General features: G+C 43.8%; 1 protein-coding gene across 1 annotated transcript; it reads right to left on the bottom strand.

The window, feature by feature from the left end:
• Positions 1-3111: 3111 nt before the first annotated feature.
• LOC127608500 (probable G-protein coupled receptor 149) lies at positions 3112-15028 on the bottom strand. The gene is made up of 5 exons (XM_052077612.1): positions 14002-15028; positions 11907-12088; positions 10715-11211; positions 5763-5906; positions 3112-5061 (listed from the first exon to the last, which is right to left on the bottom strand). Exons 1-5 carry the CDS (start codon positions 14934-14936, stop codon positions 4558-4560), a joined length of 2262 nt encoding a protein of 753 aa, XP_051933572.1. The 5' UTR covers positions 14937-15028; the 3' UTR covers positions 3112-4557.
• Between the last annotated feature and the right edge of the window lie 213 nt (positions 15029-15241).

Here is a 15241-nt window from a genome sequence, read left to right as displayed (position 1 = left end):
AGATGCTCCGACTGAAGATCTGTGTTGCAGTAAAGACCTCAAAAGAACACATGCTGGTATCAGTCAATGAATCAAAGTAACCGCAGCCACCTAGTGGAACTAATAAATAAATAAATAAATAAAAATAAAAAACAAGGTGTCTCTTTATTTACTACTATTACTATTTACGCACCCGATGATTAATTGGAGGCATGGCAGTTAAGATAGTAGAAGCCGCTATTTGAGGACATCCATTATATTGCTTTGTGCTCTGGAAAATAAAAATTAGTGTTTTCCAAGAGCAAGTTAATATGTCTGTGGTGTTATTTCAAACTCCCGATTTCCCTACCCCGACTATTCGGTCAGAGAGAAAATGTCAAGAGCTGAAACTAAATGAGTGAGCGTCACAAGAAGTGGAAGAAAACTAACGAGAGCTTTTTGAATCGTGAAGACTGTGAGGAATGAGGATGTGTATTTTTCTCCCCTTTGCTCACTGAAGATGCCAAGTATGCACACCTCGTTTTGTTTGCCTCGCGGCGACCGGCAATGCACACAAATCATCTGTGGGCCCACTGAATAAATAAAAAAGCCTTTGGTGAGAAATATTTTTTTTGCATAAATATTTAGCAATGTATCGAATAAAGCAGTTGAGCTATAGTCTACCTATTGCAACATATGCTGGTTTATTTCTGATGATTCTGTGAAGTTGTGAGTGGGATGGAGATGTCCCTTGATGAGACAGAGGAAAGAGGCCAGAGGAATTGTTTTTCAGTGCCAAATTCACCATTTCTACATTTTTGTTATTGTTTAGCTCTTCTTGAACTACACATCACACTCACACTTTAAAAATGTAGTTGCCAAGGGGAGATATTTTTGGGGGAAAAATTGTTCCGATTCCTTGTCGACAAATAGTTGGCTCTCTGGAGTGCCTGGCCAGCCATCACATGTGAAATTAAACAATCAAGTACGCTCGAATTGTGCTCCACTGTGATGTAGCAGTGGGGTAAATGTGCATAATGCAACTCTGACTCAGAAGCGCTGCTTGGTGTAGATCAGCCATTCGACCACCAGACTACACTGAGGCACTCGGATGCTCGGTTTTGCATTTGCCGATATGTATGCTGCATGCACCACATGTGCAGAGCGGAACACAAATTGACTACGTAATGTAATTGAGTCACGCAATCCACCAACGAGGACATCTCGCTTTCCTGACTGATTTTCTGATTGCCTTTCTCTTCCGACATTGACAACGCCTTAGCTCTGCCCCAGGTCGTCATGGTAACAAATGCCCATTGGCCCCGTAGAACAGCGAGCGGGTGGGCAGAGTGATTTCAAGTGTATGTTAATCATAATTTTACCAATAAACATTGATTTATATAGCAACTCAGAAGGGACCCAAGGAGGCTGAAGTAGGGCGCGATTCTTTATCTTGTGTTATGACCAAAGAATGTCAGAGAACCTTTATTCTGTTTTAAATTGTGGAGAACATTGCATTTAGTGTCCCTAAGGAATAAAAAAACAACAATATACTCATCTAAAGAGCACAAATGAATGAGTGTGTCATTAAGCTTTTGTGGAATAATCACAGCATTGCAAAAAATGAAAGCCTAAATAGATGCCCCCCCACCCCTGCCCCTCCTTATTTGTAATTCTTCTCATAGGTAATCCCAGTTGCGTGTACTGAACCAGATGACACACATAAATCAACATGTAGACGCTTATGCGCCTGATGTGCAAACTCTGAAATCCCACTGCCAGAAGCAGAACCGTGTATTGATCAATTAAACGCAAAGATGGCTAATTGGATAATTGAGTGAGAGTATTTCTGTTCGCATCTGCTGAGCCTGGAAGCTTCACTCAGAACCTTTGGCACCATTAAGAGCTGAAATGGTCAAATTCAACTTTTCATTTTAACTGCTGCAATTCTCATAGCCGTCTTGGCTGGCATCGCTGGAAATAGAAATTCTCCGCAGTCGAGTCGTATAGTTTCCTCATAATGCATGTTTGGCGACAACATTCTTTACAATACAATACAATACAATACATTCTGATTTATATAGCGCTTTCACAACAGCGGCAGCTGTAACAAAGCGCTTTACAAAACAGTTAACATAAAGTAAAATAATAAACACAACACATAACATAAAACACAAACAGTCGTGCAGTCCTAACCACTTTTCCGTCACACGCTTTGTTGTTTGAAGCGGTTTGAGATGAAAGAGGAGAGAATCAAAGTGTCCTTTAACCAGTGGATCAGAGACGTCATGCTCAAAATGAGCACACGTCGGCTACAAGCTAAGTTTCAAAGTCAACAAGAAGCTGTAGCATCCATTGACGAAAAAAGAGATTGGTTCACTTCTCCTGTCCCATGGAAATCCACTTCAATTCCAAGCGGCGACTCACGGTTCCAAATACGCATCGGTGCTCTTCGCCAACGCTCCTCTCTCCTCATCCTCAACTTCAGCGGCCATCCATCCAGCCGCACCGACGCCAACTGTCCAACAGCGCTGACATAGCCACTGAACAAATCGGGGTTGTGAAAAATGCTGCCCATTACTGGCGCAAAAAACACAAGCGCCCCAGGTCTGTCCAGCACCGACAGTCAATGGCGCCGACATTCGTCCCAATCAAAATCTGTGCTGGTACAGGCGTGCTGCCGAGAAGGCGCAACCACCAAGCACAGATACTGCTCCTTTGACGAATGTCGTGGCCAAAAAGCGCTGAAAACAGTCCATATCAGGTCCACACGATCAAACAACAAACAACATGTGACTTTAGGGGGAAGTAACACATTGCAGTCGATAAGGTGCCATTTTGAAGCCTGCAAATGGCTTGCATTAAAGATGATGTATCCAAGAGCAACTCCACACTATCAAAAACATCACATAAACAGGTATTTTCAAATTGGTCTGGAATGCCACAATTTCACACTCACACACACGCGTGCGCGCGCACACACAAACACACACACACACACACACACACGTAATTTCACATCATTATTTTGGAAAATGAAGACATATTTGGTTCTGATGGATGCTCGCCAGCAATATACAGTAAGCATTCAAAAATTGATGTTAAAATGCACAAAATGTCTTCTGGAATCCTAGTTATGGATTTATGAATGTATGCATGCGCACCCCGTTTTGGCTCACTGATTGGATGGGAAGTCGGGCCCAAATTGTTCTGGTGATTGGGGGTTCCGTACATTCTTGTGCACAGTAAAAAAAAAAAAAAAAACACACACACACGCACACACACATACGCTGTGTAACTGCACTGGCATCCTGTAAGAGTCCATACATTGTGAGAAACCTATGAGCAGAACTGTGTGTAGTCTGCCTTTTGCCCACAGTCAGCAGGGAGACTCCGGCTCATCTATGACCCTGAGCAGGATGAGCGTTGGATGGATTGGGGACAAAGATGGCAAAAGGGGCATAAAATTTACAAATGAATTGATGGGGCTGTCAAATTACCCGTCACTTTATGTCCCCGCTCTCAGCTATGCTCTTAAACTCTGATTTTATGAATGAAATAAGAACCAGTTCAGGTGTCTGGAGCATCTATTATGGATGATTTCCGGATGCCTCACTGAGAATGTCTGTTCGGGCATGTCAAGTTTAGAACAGGCCTTGGGGCACACCAAGGACATGTTGGCGGGATTATGTCTCACCGGCTGGTCTGGCCGTGCACCTGGAGGAGGTGGGACAGGACATGGAAGTATTCCCCACGAAACCTAAATTCTGGACCAGAAAATAAGAATTTTGAGAGGTAGGTGATGATCAGTCATTGTGCTTTCAATGGTGTTGTTCAACGCCCGAATCAAAATAGCACCGTCCATTCATTGGTTACCTCTGTTAATTTTAAATACTGCATCTAAGCTCGAGAGCAGACTATTTTAAAATGAAGACTACACTCTTGCCTAGTCACCCATAACAGGCAAATATACGGTTCCTATTTTGATGTGTCAATTTTGCCTGATAGTTGAGTAAAAGTTAATGAAGAGACGGTTGCAAATGGGCACTGGGCAGTGAAAAGGAATCAAGTAGAAGACAAAAACAAGTTATGTGATCAACTACACACCTAAAGGCCTTTTATTTTTACTGGGGGCTCTCCATTTATGACATGTTGTGTTGGAACAGAACTCTGGTGTAAACCGTCGACTTCTGGCACTGCCTTTCCTGTTCAGGTAAGTGGGGCGGCTGGAATCCATCCTATCTGGCTACATTTATTTTACTGCTTGACTGTTTGTTTTTAAAGTAATATTTTTCTGAGCTGATTGCACCCAATATGCTGCTTCACCAGTGTCTGTAAAAAGGGCTCATGAATAAATGAAAGATTTTAACGATGCAATTTTTTTGTGTCTCTTTCTAAAAACGGGGTACAGTATTGTGAATGTGCCATTGACTGGGAATTGAATATGAAAATGAAGGTCAGCTGTGGGAACCACTGCACTACCAATGGCCCTCCATGTAATCTGTAATGGAACTGGCAACCAACAAACAAATGTATGGACAGTTAAATTAAATAAATACAAGTCATGCTTGTCAACAGCTGGCTATGGCAGAGGTTGTTCTAGTCCGTATCTCCAGCCTGTTTTCTGTAGGCCTCGTTGAGCAGTTGTATTTCTTCTTGATATCCCGTGCTTGCTTGCGTCTGTCTCAGACTGTTTTGCCGATGGGCCTCCACCGTGTCGGGTATCGTGATGCTCATGGCCTCAGCCTCGGCGTTACCGGTGGTGGGGATGAGCAGGGAGTAAGAGGCCGTCTCGCCCAAGTCATAGGACACAAAGCGGTTTTCCCTGCGTGAGTAGCGCAATGATGGCGAGCGGGCGTGGGTGGACGACTGGCTGATGTTGGACACGATGGAGACGCTGTCCATGGCCTCCTCATTATCGCAAATTTCCAGGACCTCTAGGTGGATCTTAACGTTGGTGTCCCCGATTGCAGTTCCAATGTCCATTCCGATGTCTAGTCCCATACTGACGCCAGTGAGGTTCACATCGTCTTTCTGGCCACCTGACGCTTTGTCATCAGCACTGGGCTCATGGCCCACCGATTTGGAGCGGTACACCTCCACCTGTAGGCCAGGAGGAGATTAGCATAGCTACATAAGCGTCCATCCAGCTATTTTATATGCATGTCCTTTCTAGGTCAAGGGTGAGCTACATCATCTGCCAGTGGGCATTGGTTGGTCCACCCATTCATACATCTTTTATGACAAATGCTGCAAGGTCGGTTTTTTTTGTGTTTTTTTAAAGGGGTATCTGCACTTTTTGGAATCACAAATAAAATAATGTAGTTGCTGTGAGCGTGAGAGACATAAGGACCAGTTATTATCCTTTAAACCAGTCTTCTTTGTTTTTAATAGTTGTATGTACAGTATATGTAGAATAATTTTCCGATTTCCCTTTGGTAAGTATATACAGTACATTGGTTTCAAGAATCTCCTCATATAATTAAATCAGTGAAGAAGTAAATCCAAGTTGGTTAAAATGTGCAAAGTGCATATACATGTGTCTTATTTAATGTGATGATGCAGTTCGTGTGCACAACACAAACGACAGTAATAATTAAAGCAGTCAATGAAAAACGATCCCGAGGTCAAGCAAAAACATATTGCTTTCAAAGCAGTCCTGTTAAAATTGTCAAACATTCTAGTGAGTGAACAACTACCTTATCAGTGACACAAAAATCACTGAAATTCAACAAAATGTGATGTGAATAAATAAATCATTTATTGAATCGTAATCTATAATAAAACAAGAGAGTTGTGCATACCCTCTTGGAATTTTGCGGGGAGATTCTCAGTCCATCGCTGCTGACCTCGTAGGTGGACAGAGAGAGGGTCTTCCCAGTGGGGGCCTGCAGGGACACAGTTCCCTGGAAGGCGCACAGCGGGATGGACAGACCAGTTGTTGACCTCTGCATTGAAAGAAGAGTCCATCGAAAATGATTTCATTCAGGAAAGTGTATAAAAGTGATTGTACAAACAAATGAACTCAATCGATAAAAATTGATGAACTGTTAGGACCAAGATATTTGCGATAAAAACTGAAGTGATGTGTGTGAAAATGCTATAATTTTAACCATATTATATGCTCCAACGGCGATGTTCCGTTAGTGAAGTTTCTGTACTGATTTGCCCTTAATAGCCCAACCAGGATGACAGTCGTGCTCTCCATCATCTTTGTTTCCACTCTAATAATGTAATTGCTTAATTGCAGCGCAGGCAGTGGCTCCTTTCTGCCACACGAAACAATTGAGCTGTGGCTACTCTGTTTGCAAAGGAGACAGTGGCGGATGTCATTAAGGCCTCTACATTATTTACATTAGTAGCCTCTGCTGTAATGATTGTGGAGATGGAGCACATTAGAGACAAAAGAGGATGTCAACGCCTGGCTCCATTACCTTGTCAGTGTCTCCGTATCCGTGTGAACGAGCGGGGAAACGGAGGGGAAAGGGTGAGGCAGACTCGAATGCCGAGGACACATTGTCAACTAAATCAAATAATCCTTAGAAGCCATCGGCGTGATGAGCACACAGATGGAAGGGAGTGTGTTGTGGTAGCATAAATCTATTTAGGCGGGTTCCGCCTGAAATCAAATGTTGAGTGATTATGTTTAAGGGTGCAGCCTTGGATGAAGGTTATCCTGCGTCTCTAATAAATGAATGTAAGTCAGGGCAGTGTCATCTGATGGAGCCAAGTGTATGAAGTCAGCAGACACATTAGTTAGCAACCCAAATAAACACCTCTCGGTATGATAGTCCACCAAACTACCTGCAAACTACCCCCAGAGTAAACACATAGAACAAGTAATTCTTCAAAAGCTTTTCAGCTCTTAATATAGTGAGTTCTAATACTTTGAGTCAAGCAAAAGCAGGCTTCTTTCATATGGACCAGCAAGCAAAATGTAAGCATTTTCCCTCCCTTGCGCTCAAAAATCAGCTAAGGTCCGATTATCTCTGAGTGATTATCCTGTGGTGTGGGGTGTGTTAAGGATATATTTTTTTCCCTCCAGGAACTGCTCATAAAACATTCAGGGGAAAAGAACATTGGCTTTAAATCAAAACAAACTTTATTAATCACGTTGTGTTTAGATGTTTTGGGGCCATTGCTTGTGTTTTGAATACTGGTCAGTCCACCCTTGTGAGGCAGAATGCTGTCTGCCTCACCTCATCTCAAAAGAAAGCATAGATGAGAGAACTACATCATTATTTTCATTGTTTTCCTCTTCACAATGCAGATGAATGTCCAGAAATCCCTGGCTTTTTCTTTTTTTACATAGCATGTGTGAGACAACCTGATCTGAAGCTGAACTGCAACCACACCGGTGGACTTACTACTCGTTTTTCCTTCCAAATATCAAATTCTCAAAATGTACATTTCAGTGGAATACTACTTTGACAATGTTGAAAGTCTTGAAAGATAAGCCTTTCTGTGTGTTAAATGACTCCGCCGGGTACACTATACCTACGTTGTTACCTGTGAGACTCATTCTCGAGTCTGCCTCGATCAATGACAGCATTTTCTGCGATGTTTGCAGCGTATCGATTTTGGTTTTGCCCCGTCTCGCCACATTCAATACAAACTTATGTTTCATTGCGCACCCTGTAACCACATAACAGTATCTATTTACATGAATGGATGTGCTCCCAGAAGGCTGAAAGCATTCCAGTTTTGCTCCATCTGAACCCGCAATAAAGCCTCCCGGGGAGCAACAAAGCAAACGCGCTCGGCAACGGAGTCTGAAGTCACCGTGAGGCTAAAGATGTCTTTAAACTCTAATTCCGCCTCTCTCTGCGGAGGCTGGAGGCCACAGGGCTGACAGTATGCAGCTTTGACAATGGATAATAACATCTAGCCTGCAAATGAGCAGCAAAACACAGCCAGGCTCACCATAAATCACAAACCTTTTTTTGTTGATATAAAGCTTTGTTGAGTCTCGGCAGCTTGCGTGCTTGGATTAATAGGCTGCGTTTCATTCACCATGGGGGTGCATGAAGGGGAGGTACTGTCATTATCCCATTTTTCAGTCTGACCTTACTTCTTCATATCGTTGATGGCGGTGTTTATTTACTCATCTGAGAGCGCCAGGCATCGAAAAGGCAAGGTCCTTTATATTTTTGCCAAATACATGTTTAAAATGACTTGAAATAGTAATCTATATAAGGCATATTTGAATTATTTTTTTCACAAATAATGGTACATTCCATACTGTAGCATGCATAATGATGCAATATCAATATCCGACGTTGGTTTAAAAATATTGCATCCTCTTAGCTAGCTACCCAAATGGACGTAGCTGGTCCCTGTCAATGAGGATTTATGGCACCGACAGGCACAAAACAAGTCCTACCTTATCTTTGCAATGCGTTACGAAGAAAAAAAAGAGTGCATCCAAATTGTCTTATTAATTTTATTTATTTATTTTCAAATAAAAGTATCCCAACATGATAACTTTTGATATGGCTGTAAGTCTGTCATAGTTCAAATCAAATAAAAATGTTATTCTTGACTTTAGAAATGTGGCAAATTCACAAATCCGATCTTTTTCAGCTGATCACATGAAAATCACATGATCGGCTCGGGTCAAATGCAAAAAAAGACAAAGTACGCCGGTAACTGACTGTGCCGTCTCGTGTCACAGGACCACATAATCGAACATCACGCATCGGCCGTAACCTTGCCACTGTCGTAAACCGGAGACCCCTGCACAGCTACGAACATACACCACCTAAAAAGGAAATATCTATTTGAGGGGCGGCGTTAATTCCAGTGGAAAATGCACCTGCCGATAACATGGGCATGGCACATCTATTGGAAAGCAGGTCACTATAGGAAAAAATGTAATATTACATAGTAAAAACAAGGGCGGTCTGAAATGTTTGTGGACATCTACTGACACAAATCAGTGCAAGAGACCTACACAAGCATACGCAGGAATAGAGTGGAAAAACCAGGGCGCACCAGTCGCATGTACACAAGGCGGCAGTGATCGTCTTTGACTTAAACTTGATGCAAAATGTAAGTGAGCCAAAACCAAACTGTGGCTGCACACTCTGTGAATTTGTCACCCTTTGGTGATTTTCGAGCCATAATGCTTTCCGACTTTTAAGTGGAGCAGAGATACATTGTGTGTGAATGTGTGTGTGTGTATGACTTTAATGCATAATATTTTGCGGGTATTTCACATTTACACTCCCTCATTTTAACTCTTTAATCTCATTTCAAAGGGGTTGGGAAATAGAGCAAAAAAAAAAAGAAAAAACTAAAATGGTTATCATGCTAAGTTCAGTTGTAGATTCCCTTCACAATGCCCTTGTACCGAGCAAACACAATTTCCAAAATATGTTAGCCTCTATCTATCTGATAAATCCAATTACCCGTAATGTAGACATGAGTACACAAACGTGCCTCCCTAAGAAGTCAATAAATAGATCTGAGCCCAACTGTGAGCTCAACTCAGTGGAGCTGCATGCAAGGATTATTTCTTTATGGCTGACAGGCTGACATTCTCAGCCTCAAGGACAACTGACAGCATCTCGCTTGATTGCCCAACTGGTCCTCGATCCATTTGAGGTACAGACCAGATCTAGATGTATCAATGAGACAGTTCGAGGTATAACTCGAAAATAAACCACACCCAAAACAAAGACGACAAACAGACCTTGCTAAGCAGCTGTACAGCTGAGAAAACAATTTTTATCTTGCATGTTGATTCCGATTAGCGTGGATGTAGACAAAGCAGCAGTTTTATCAGAACGGGTACATGTCTTGGTGAAGGGAAGAATGGCTTCTCCGTATTGACCTGGCTGAACTTGAGGTGATTTGAGACACCCATTCAGAAAGTATCCATATTTGATGCCATTGTATCAAAACTGTATCAAGTGAATAGATACATTGCACGAGTTGAGCGTTACTTTAAATTTGTTGCCTGTGGAATGAATAAAGTAACTTGGATAGCTTGTCCATTTGAGTCTCAACTCAACTCAGCTAAACTGTATTCATAGAGCACTTTAATATGTACAACAATAAAACAATCAATCAATAACAAAGACGATAAAAAGCACCAAACAGTAAAACTGAGATCAAGTCTGGGTCATGCTGAGTCAAATGCCAAAGAATGCAAATGAGTTTTGAGACGAGTTTTAAAGATGGGCCGCGAGGGGGTTTGCCGAATGTTCAGTGGGAGGCCATTCCATAGAGAGGGACCAGCAACGGAAAAGGCTCAATCCCCTCTGAGTAGTTTTTGGTACTTCTAATAATGTCTGGTCCGCAGACCTGAGGTGCCGGGCAGGTGTGTAGGGGCAGATGAGCTCAGAGATTAATAGAGTCCATCAGACTCACTGTCATCAGAAGTAGAGAATCCATAAAAGTGTGAAAGCCTCTTCTACCTGTAACTTATCACAACCGAGCAAATGTGCACAGACATAAAACTGGCTCATTTCCCTTTGGAGCAAATGTAAACAAATGAGGGGAGATTAAATGCCAACCATTTTACAGTCCCGGGTTTCTAATCGCTCCTAGTCAATGGTCTTTATCGTCAAAAGTGTACACAACGTGCTAATGCGGCAATTATTTGGCTAGCATACAAAAGCTGTGGAGAATTGAGTGACGGGGGGGAAAATCAATTCTCACCGAGCATAAACTGCAAAACGACAGCTACAAATTGCTTCACGAAGTGGTTCGGTGTCAGAATTACAAATTGTGCGCGTGGAGAGTGGCGTACCTGTCTTTGCGTTCGCTCGGATTTGCTCCTGCACCACTCCCAGTCTGTTAGCTCAATTTTGCGGCCCTCTTCATGCGACAGCCTCCTCTCCGAGTCCTCGAACACAGACGAGGTGTCTGTGAAATCACGTTCCTTCTCCTGGTGATTAAGAGGTAAGGAGGGAATGCCGTGGAAGCCCTCCTCACCTCCGTGGTTCTCGCGGGACGGCGAAGGACAATCAGCCGGTGCCTCTCCGCCGCTGCCGACGTCCTCTAACAAGAGGTCTGAATGAAAGGAGCCGTCCACGGGCAGTGTTGCACTGGAATTTGGGCCCAAGCGGCAGAGCCCACCAGTCTCCGGCGCATCCAGCCGGCTGTTTGGGAACTCGCTATTGAAGAGGCTGTGGTAGGCCCGCTTCTCGGCCGGCGCGGTGCCGTGAGACATGGCGGCGTGGGACAGCTTGAACACTCCACAGCTTTTCTGGAGGGAAAGGTTGAACTCCAGTCTTCTTTTCATTGCTGTGAATAAAAGATTTGATTTTCTGTTGTAGTCTCACCTAGAGCTACATTAGTATGCAATTTAGGAGTGTGACAAAAAATGATTTGAATCAGATAATGGTTTTGGTTTGACAAACCGAATCGTTACATTTTTAAATTGTTGCGTCCTTGAATTATATCGCAGCCCATATTGCTTTCGCGGGCCACATAAAATAATGTGGCAGGCCAGATCTGGCCCCCGCTCCTTGACTTTGACACCTGTGAATTAGAGCCAGGAAAGCTAATACCAAAGCAGGCGAAAGCACAACTTCTGGGAATTATATTTTGAACGTGATTTGATTATCCATTTGCTACATTTATTGTTTGTTAGTTTCATGTTAGGAATTCCTGCCCCTCTTCTACATACAACAGCGTAAAATTCTTCACACTTTACATTCAGCTTACCGATGCCATGTCTGCTATGCAGGCTCTGTGGGTTGTGGTGAAAACTGTGACATATGATGCTTTCAGCTCACTAGTAGTAGCACTTTAACTACTTTGTATTTTTTTTTATGGGAGAATAAATGGCGCTTATTCCACTTATTTGTTCTGCATCACAGCAACTAGAACAAACCCCTCCAATGTTATGAAAAACGATATCTAGGCCTACTAAGTCTATTTATGCTTGTTTCGTTTGGATCATCAGTCAGTACCGGTATGATCTGATCACTGGCTACCTGAGGGTTCCGGTGTGGGCTCACGGTTGCAGTTAATGAAGCAGCCGCAGGGCAAATGGATCCAGCGCTTGGACAGTACGAATAGCGGCGTGACGGCAGGCGCGAGCAACGTGAGAAAGAAGCCGAGCGTCTCTAGGGACGAGCTGCGTGCATTGGCGGCGTGGCGCACCAGCATCAGAGTCTGTGAATAAAAGATGCAGAGGAACGTGAGGGGAATCACTCATGTTGTTTATCGGGGCTACATACGTAATGTTTTAATTGATTAACAATAGGCAAATATCAACCTTTTGGCCGATTATTGATTATTTTGTGAATAGCCATCAAAAGCGACTATTCGAACAATTATGTTTGAAGGACCATAATCGGCCAGTTTAATCGGTCAGCCAATTAATCGCTCTATTTTCTACTGTATATAAAAACTAAGGAAACTGGCCTGGGTAAAAATGATGGTAACCTTCATATTTTGTTGCACAACCTTCTACAATAAAACAATTCCCCTGCAAAACTCAATGGGACTCGTTCACCCGTTGACAGGTATTCTCTCCACTCCTTGTGAGCAAACGTTTTGCTGTATACGTTTTGAATATTTCAGTTTCAGATTCTGACTTTAATAGGATTTAGGTGAGGACTCTTCAGAACTGTCTTCTTTCGCTTGCAGCCATTCTGTTTTTAGCTGTGGACCTCTTATTGCATCCTATACAGATTCACGATAACCTATGCTGGTTATAGCACAGCAGCCCCATTTTCGATCCGTAAATATAGAGCTCAGATAACTCTCCCAAAAAGTTTTTTGGGGGGGTCATTACCAATTGAAGTATTTCATTATTCATTGGCAAATTCCGCTCATCCATTTTATTCATTTATTTATTGGTGACATTTGTGTGTTTCTCTTATTTCAATGGAAGGGTCCAATCGACTTGTTTGAATGCTTTGTACTGTTACTGACTGTTGCAGACCTTGAGCTTTAAATGGACTAAATCAAGACACACGGCACATTTATTCAGCTGTTGCTAGAAAGAATTATCCTCATGCACAAAATCCCTGAACTCACCAATTTGAATATTAATGGCCTTCCTGAAGGAATACTTAAGAATAAAAGTGCTGTCTTGTCAAGTCCAAAAGGGACTCATTGATATACTGTGTGCTAAGAAGAACATGTTCTTCCTTGGTCTGTCCTACATTTTCTTCAGTTAATATTGCAGGACCACGTTAATACACAAATGGGCGGACACAGATTCATAAGCAAAAAGGTCACGACCAAATCATTTGGTAACCACTGTACTTGACTTGTACCTTTTTTTAGGGGTAGGGGGTGGAGGAGGTGCATATTTTAGGAGAATGCATCATATGTCGTCAAACTGAGTATTTTATCTTATATTTATATGATTTCAGGAAAATATTTTTTTAGCGCTGCAACTAGAGTAGACATTTTCTAGACGTATAATACGGCACTTTTCAACCGTCTTACTATTGTAATGATTATTGCAAGCACATATTTAACTATGCATTCATCCTTGTTTTACTGCATAACTGATTTCCACTTAACTATGACAGCGGGTGCAAAGGAAGTATTTACCCCCCCCCCCCCCCCCCCCCCAATTTCACGTTTTGATATTAGGGCCTGCTTGCATCAGGGACAAATCGGGCAGCGACCCTCTGTGCCAGCATTGTGGCTGCGGGAGAAACCGTTTGCTTTGTACCACTGAATACTGCAATAGAAAATGCAGTCGTTTTGAAAATCTCCACAAATGAACATTCGCTTGAATTTGCTAAATAGATGCAAGTAACATCAACAAACTAGTCTAGCATACTCTGTAAACAGTAAAGCCGCAAATTGGTATTAAAAATCCATTCATTTTCTACAAGGCTTTCCGTCATTAAAGTCACAGTTGAGCTTGTGATAACGACTAAAAACATGTAGTTTAATATCTCATCTTAATGTTTTTTTTAATCGAACGAATTAAACCAGTATCTCAACGCACCACTGTACCAGCAATTGACATTTGTTTGCTAAAGCAAAATGATCATTTACAATAGAAATCTGCATTCAGAATTTCATGTTGAAATATGTTGCGCGTGTGTGTTGTTACTCATCATCATTGGCATCCATAAAGTAACCCTGACAACCGCAAGGACCATGGAGAAGCGCTTTTGGGCAAACACCACCGGCGGGTCCCCAGCAGTCGGCGACTTTTGCCGGCGGACGACCCCGGGGCAGCCCCCGACAGCCTCCTTCCCTTCCTTGAGCTCGCACGTGGTCCCGCACGAACTCGGGCTCAATTCGTTGTAGGTTCCGAAACTTTTGTCCAGGCTGTCCAGAGAGATGGAGCGGACGTCGCCCATATAAGCCGCACACTGCACGCTCCTCTGCCGCTCTCCTGAGCACAGGAGCTGGTAGGTGAGCGGCAAGAAGAAGAAAAGCAAGCCGCAGAAGCACAGCGAATACAAAAGGAAGAGCAGCAACGTGTAGAAGCTTTCACTCTCCGGGAAGCAACCGAGGGGAGCCTGCGCGAAGCTGCCCCAGCCGCACAAAGGCAACACGCTGACGACGAGGCTGACCGCCCACACGCCGGCGATGGCCCACATCACTCGCAGGGGCCGGCGGACGGAGCGCAGTAGCCCGAACCTCTTGGTCACGTAAAAAGTGTAGCCGGCGATCAGACAGGCTTTCATGTTACTCGAAACTCCTTGGAAGATGTACAAGAGCCCGGCTAGGGTGCACAAGCTGGCCGAGCCTCCGTCGCGCTCCCACTGTAGGAGAATGAAGAGGGAGAGCGGCACCACGCTGAGCAGGTCGTCCACGGACATGGAAGCCACGATGAGACACAGAGAGGTCTTCTTTCTCATCCGCAGCAGGGACAGCAGCGAGTACACGCCGCCGACGAAGGTGGCGGCGGCGATCGTTACGCACAAAGCGAAAAGTAGCAGGCGGATGCGCCCCTCCGAGGCGTCCGGCCGGTCGGTGGTGGCGGTCGCTGCCGGGGGGTGACTGTGGTTGGGCGGCGAGGAGCTCAGGTGCTGCGTGGACATCTTCCCGGCGATTAAGTCACACCAAGCTGAAGTTTGCACGAAAAGCAAAGAGAGGCATAAAGCACATCATGACATTTTTTTGGGGGGGGGGAGTCGAGTTGACGGATCCAAGCTCGCCAGCGCGGGATGGTGGGGGGCCCACGCAGCCTCTCGTCCAGCTGTAGATGTGCACACGTTGTCGACCCCCACCTATTTTTCTCTCTCAGTCACAATTGGAATGAGCTTTACATTCAGACTACTACAGCTCGAGTAGCACACGTGCGCCAAAGTGCTCCCACGCAGCACACTATTCATTTCATACACCC

Source organism: Hippocampus zosterae, chromosome 10 (genome assembly GCF_025434085.1).
Source record: "Hippocampus zosterae strain Florida chromosome 10, ASM2543408v3, whole genome shotgun sequence".
Classification (NCBI taxonomy): domain Eukaryota; kingdom Metazoa; phylum Chordata; class Actinopteri; order Syngnathiformes; family Syngnathidae; genus Hippocampus; species Hippocampus zosterae.
Note: the sequence above shows the minus strand (reverse complement) of the source record. Positions and strands in the feature narration are given on the sequence as shown.

What these genes read in the sequence shown, in the direction of transcription:
- LOC127608500 (XM_052077612.1), bottom strand. Translation starts at nt 14,936, where the DNA reads ATGTCCACGCAGCACCTGAGCTCCTCGCCGCCCAACCACAGTCACCCC. An exon ending in ACTTTATGGATGCCAATGAT is followed by an intron (nt 12,089 to 14,001) that starts GATGAGTAACAA and finishes CTTTTATTCACA; the next exon opens with GACTCTGATGCTGGTGCGCC. An exon ending in GCCCACACCGGAACCCTCAG is followed by an intron (nt 11,212 to 11,906) that starts GTAGCCAGTGAT and finishes TTTTATTCACAG; the next exon opens with CAATGAAAAGAAGACTGGAG.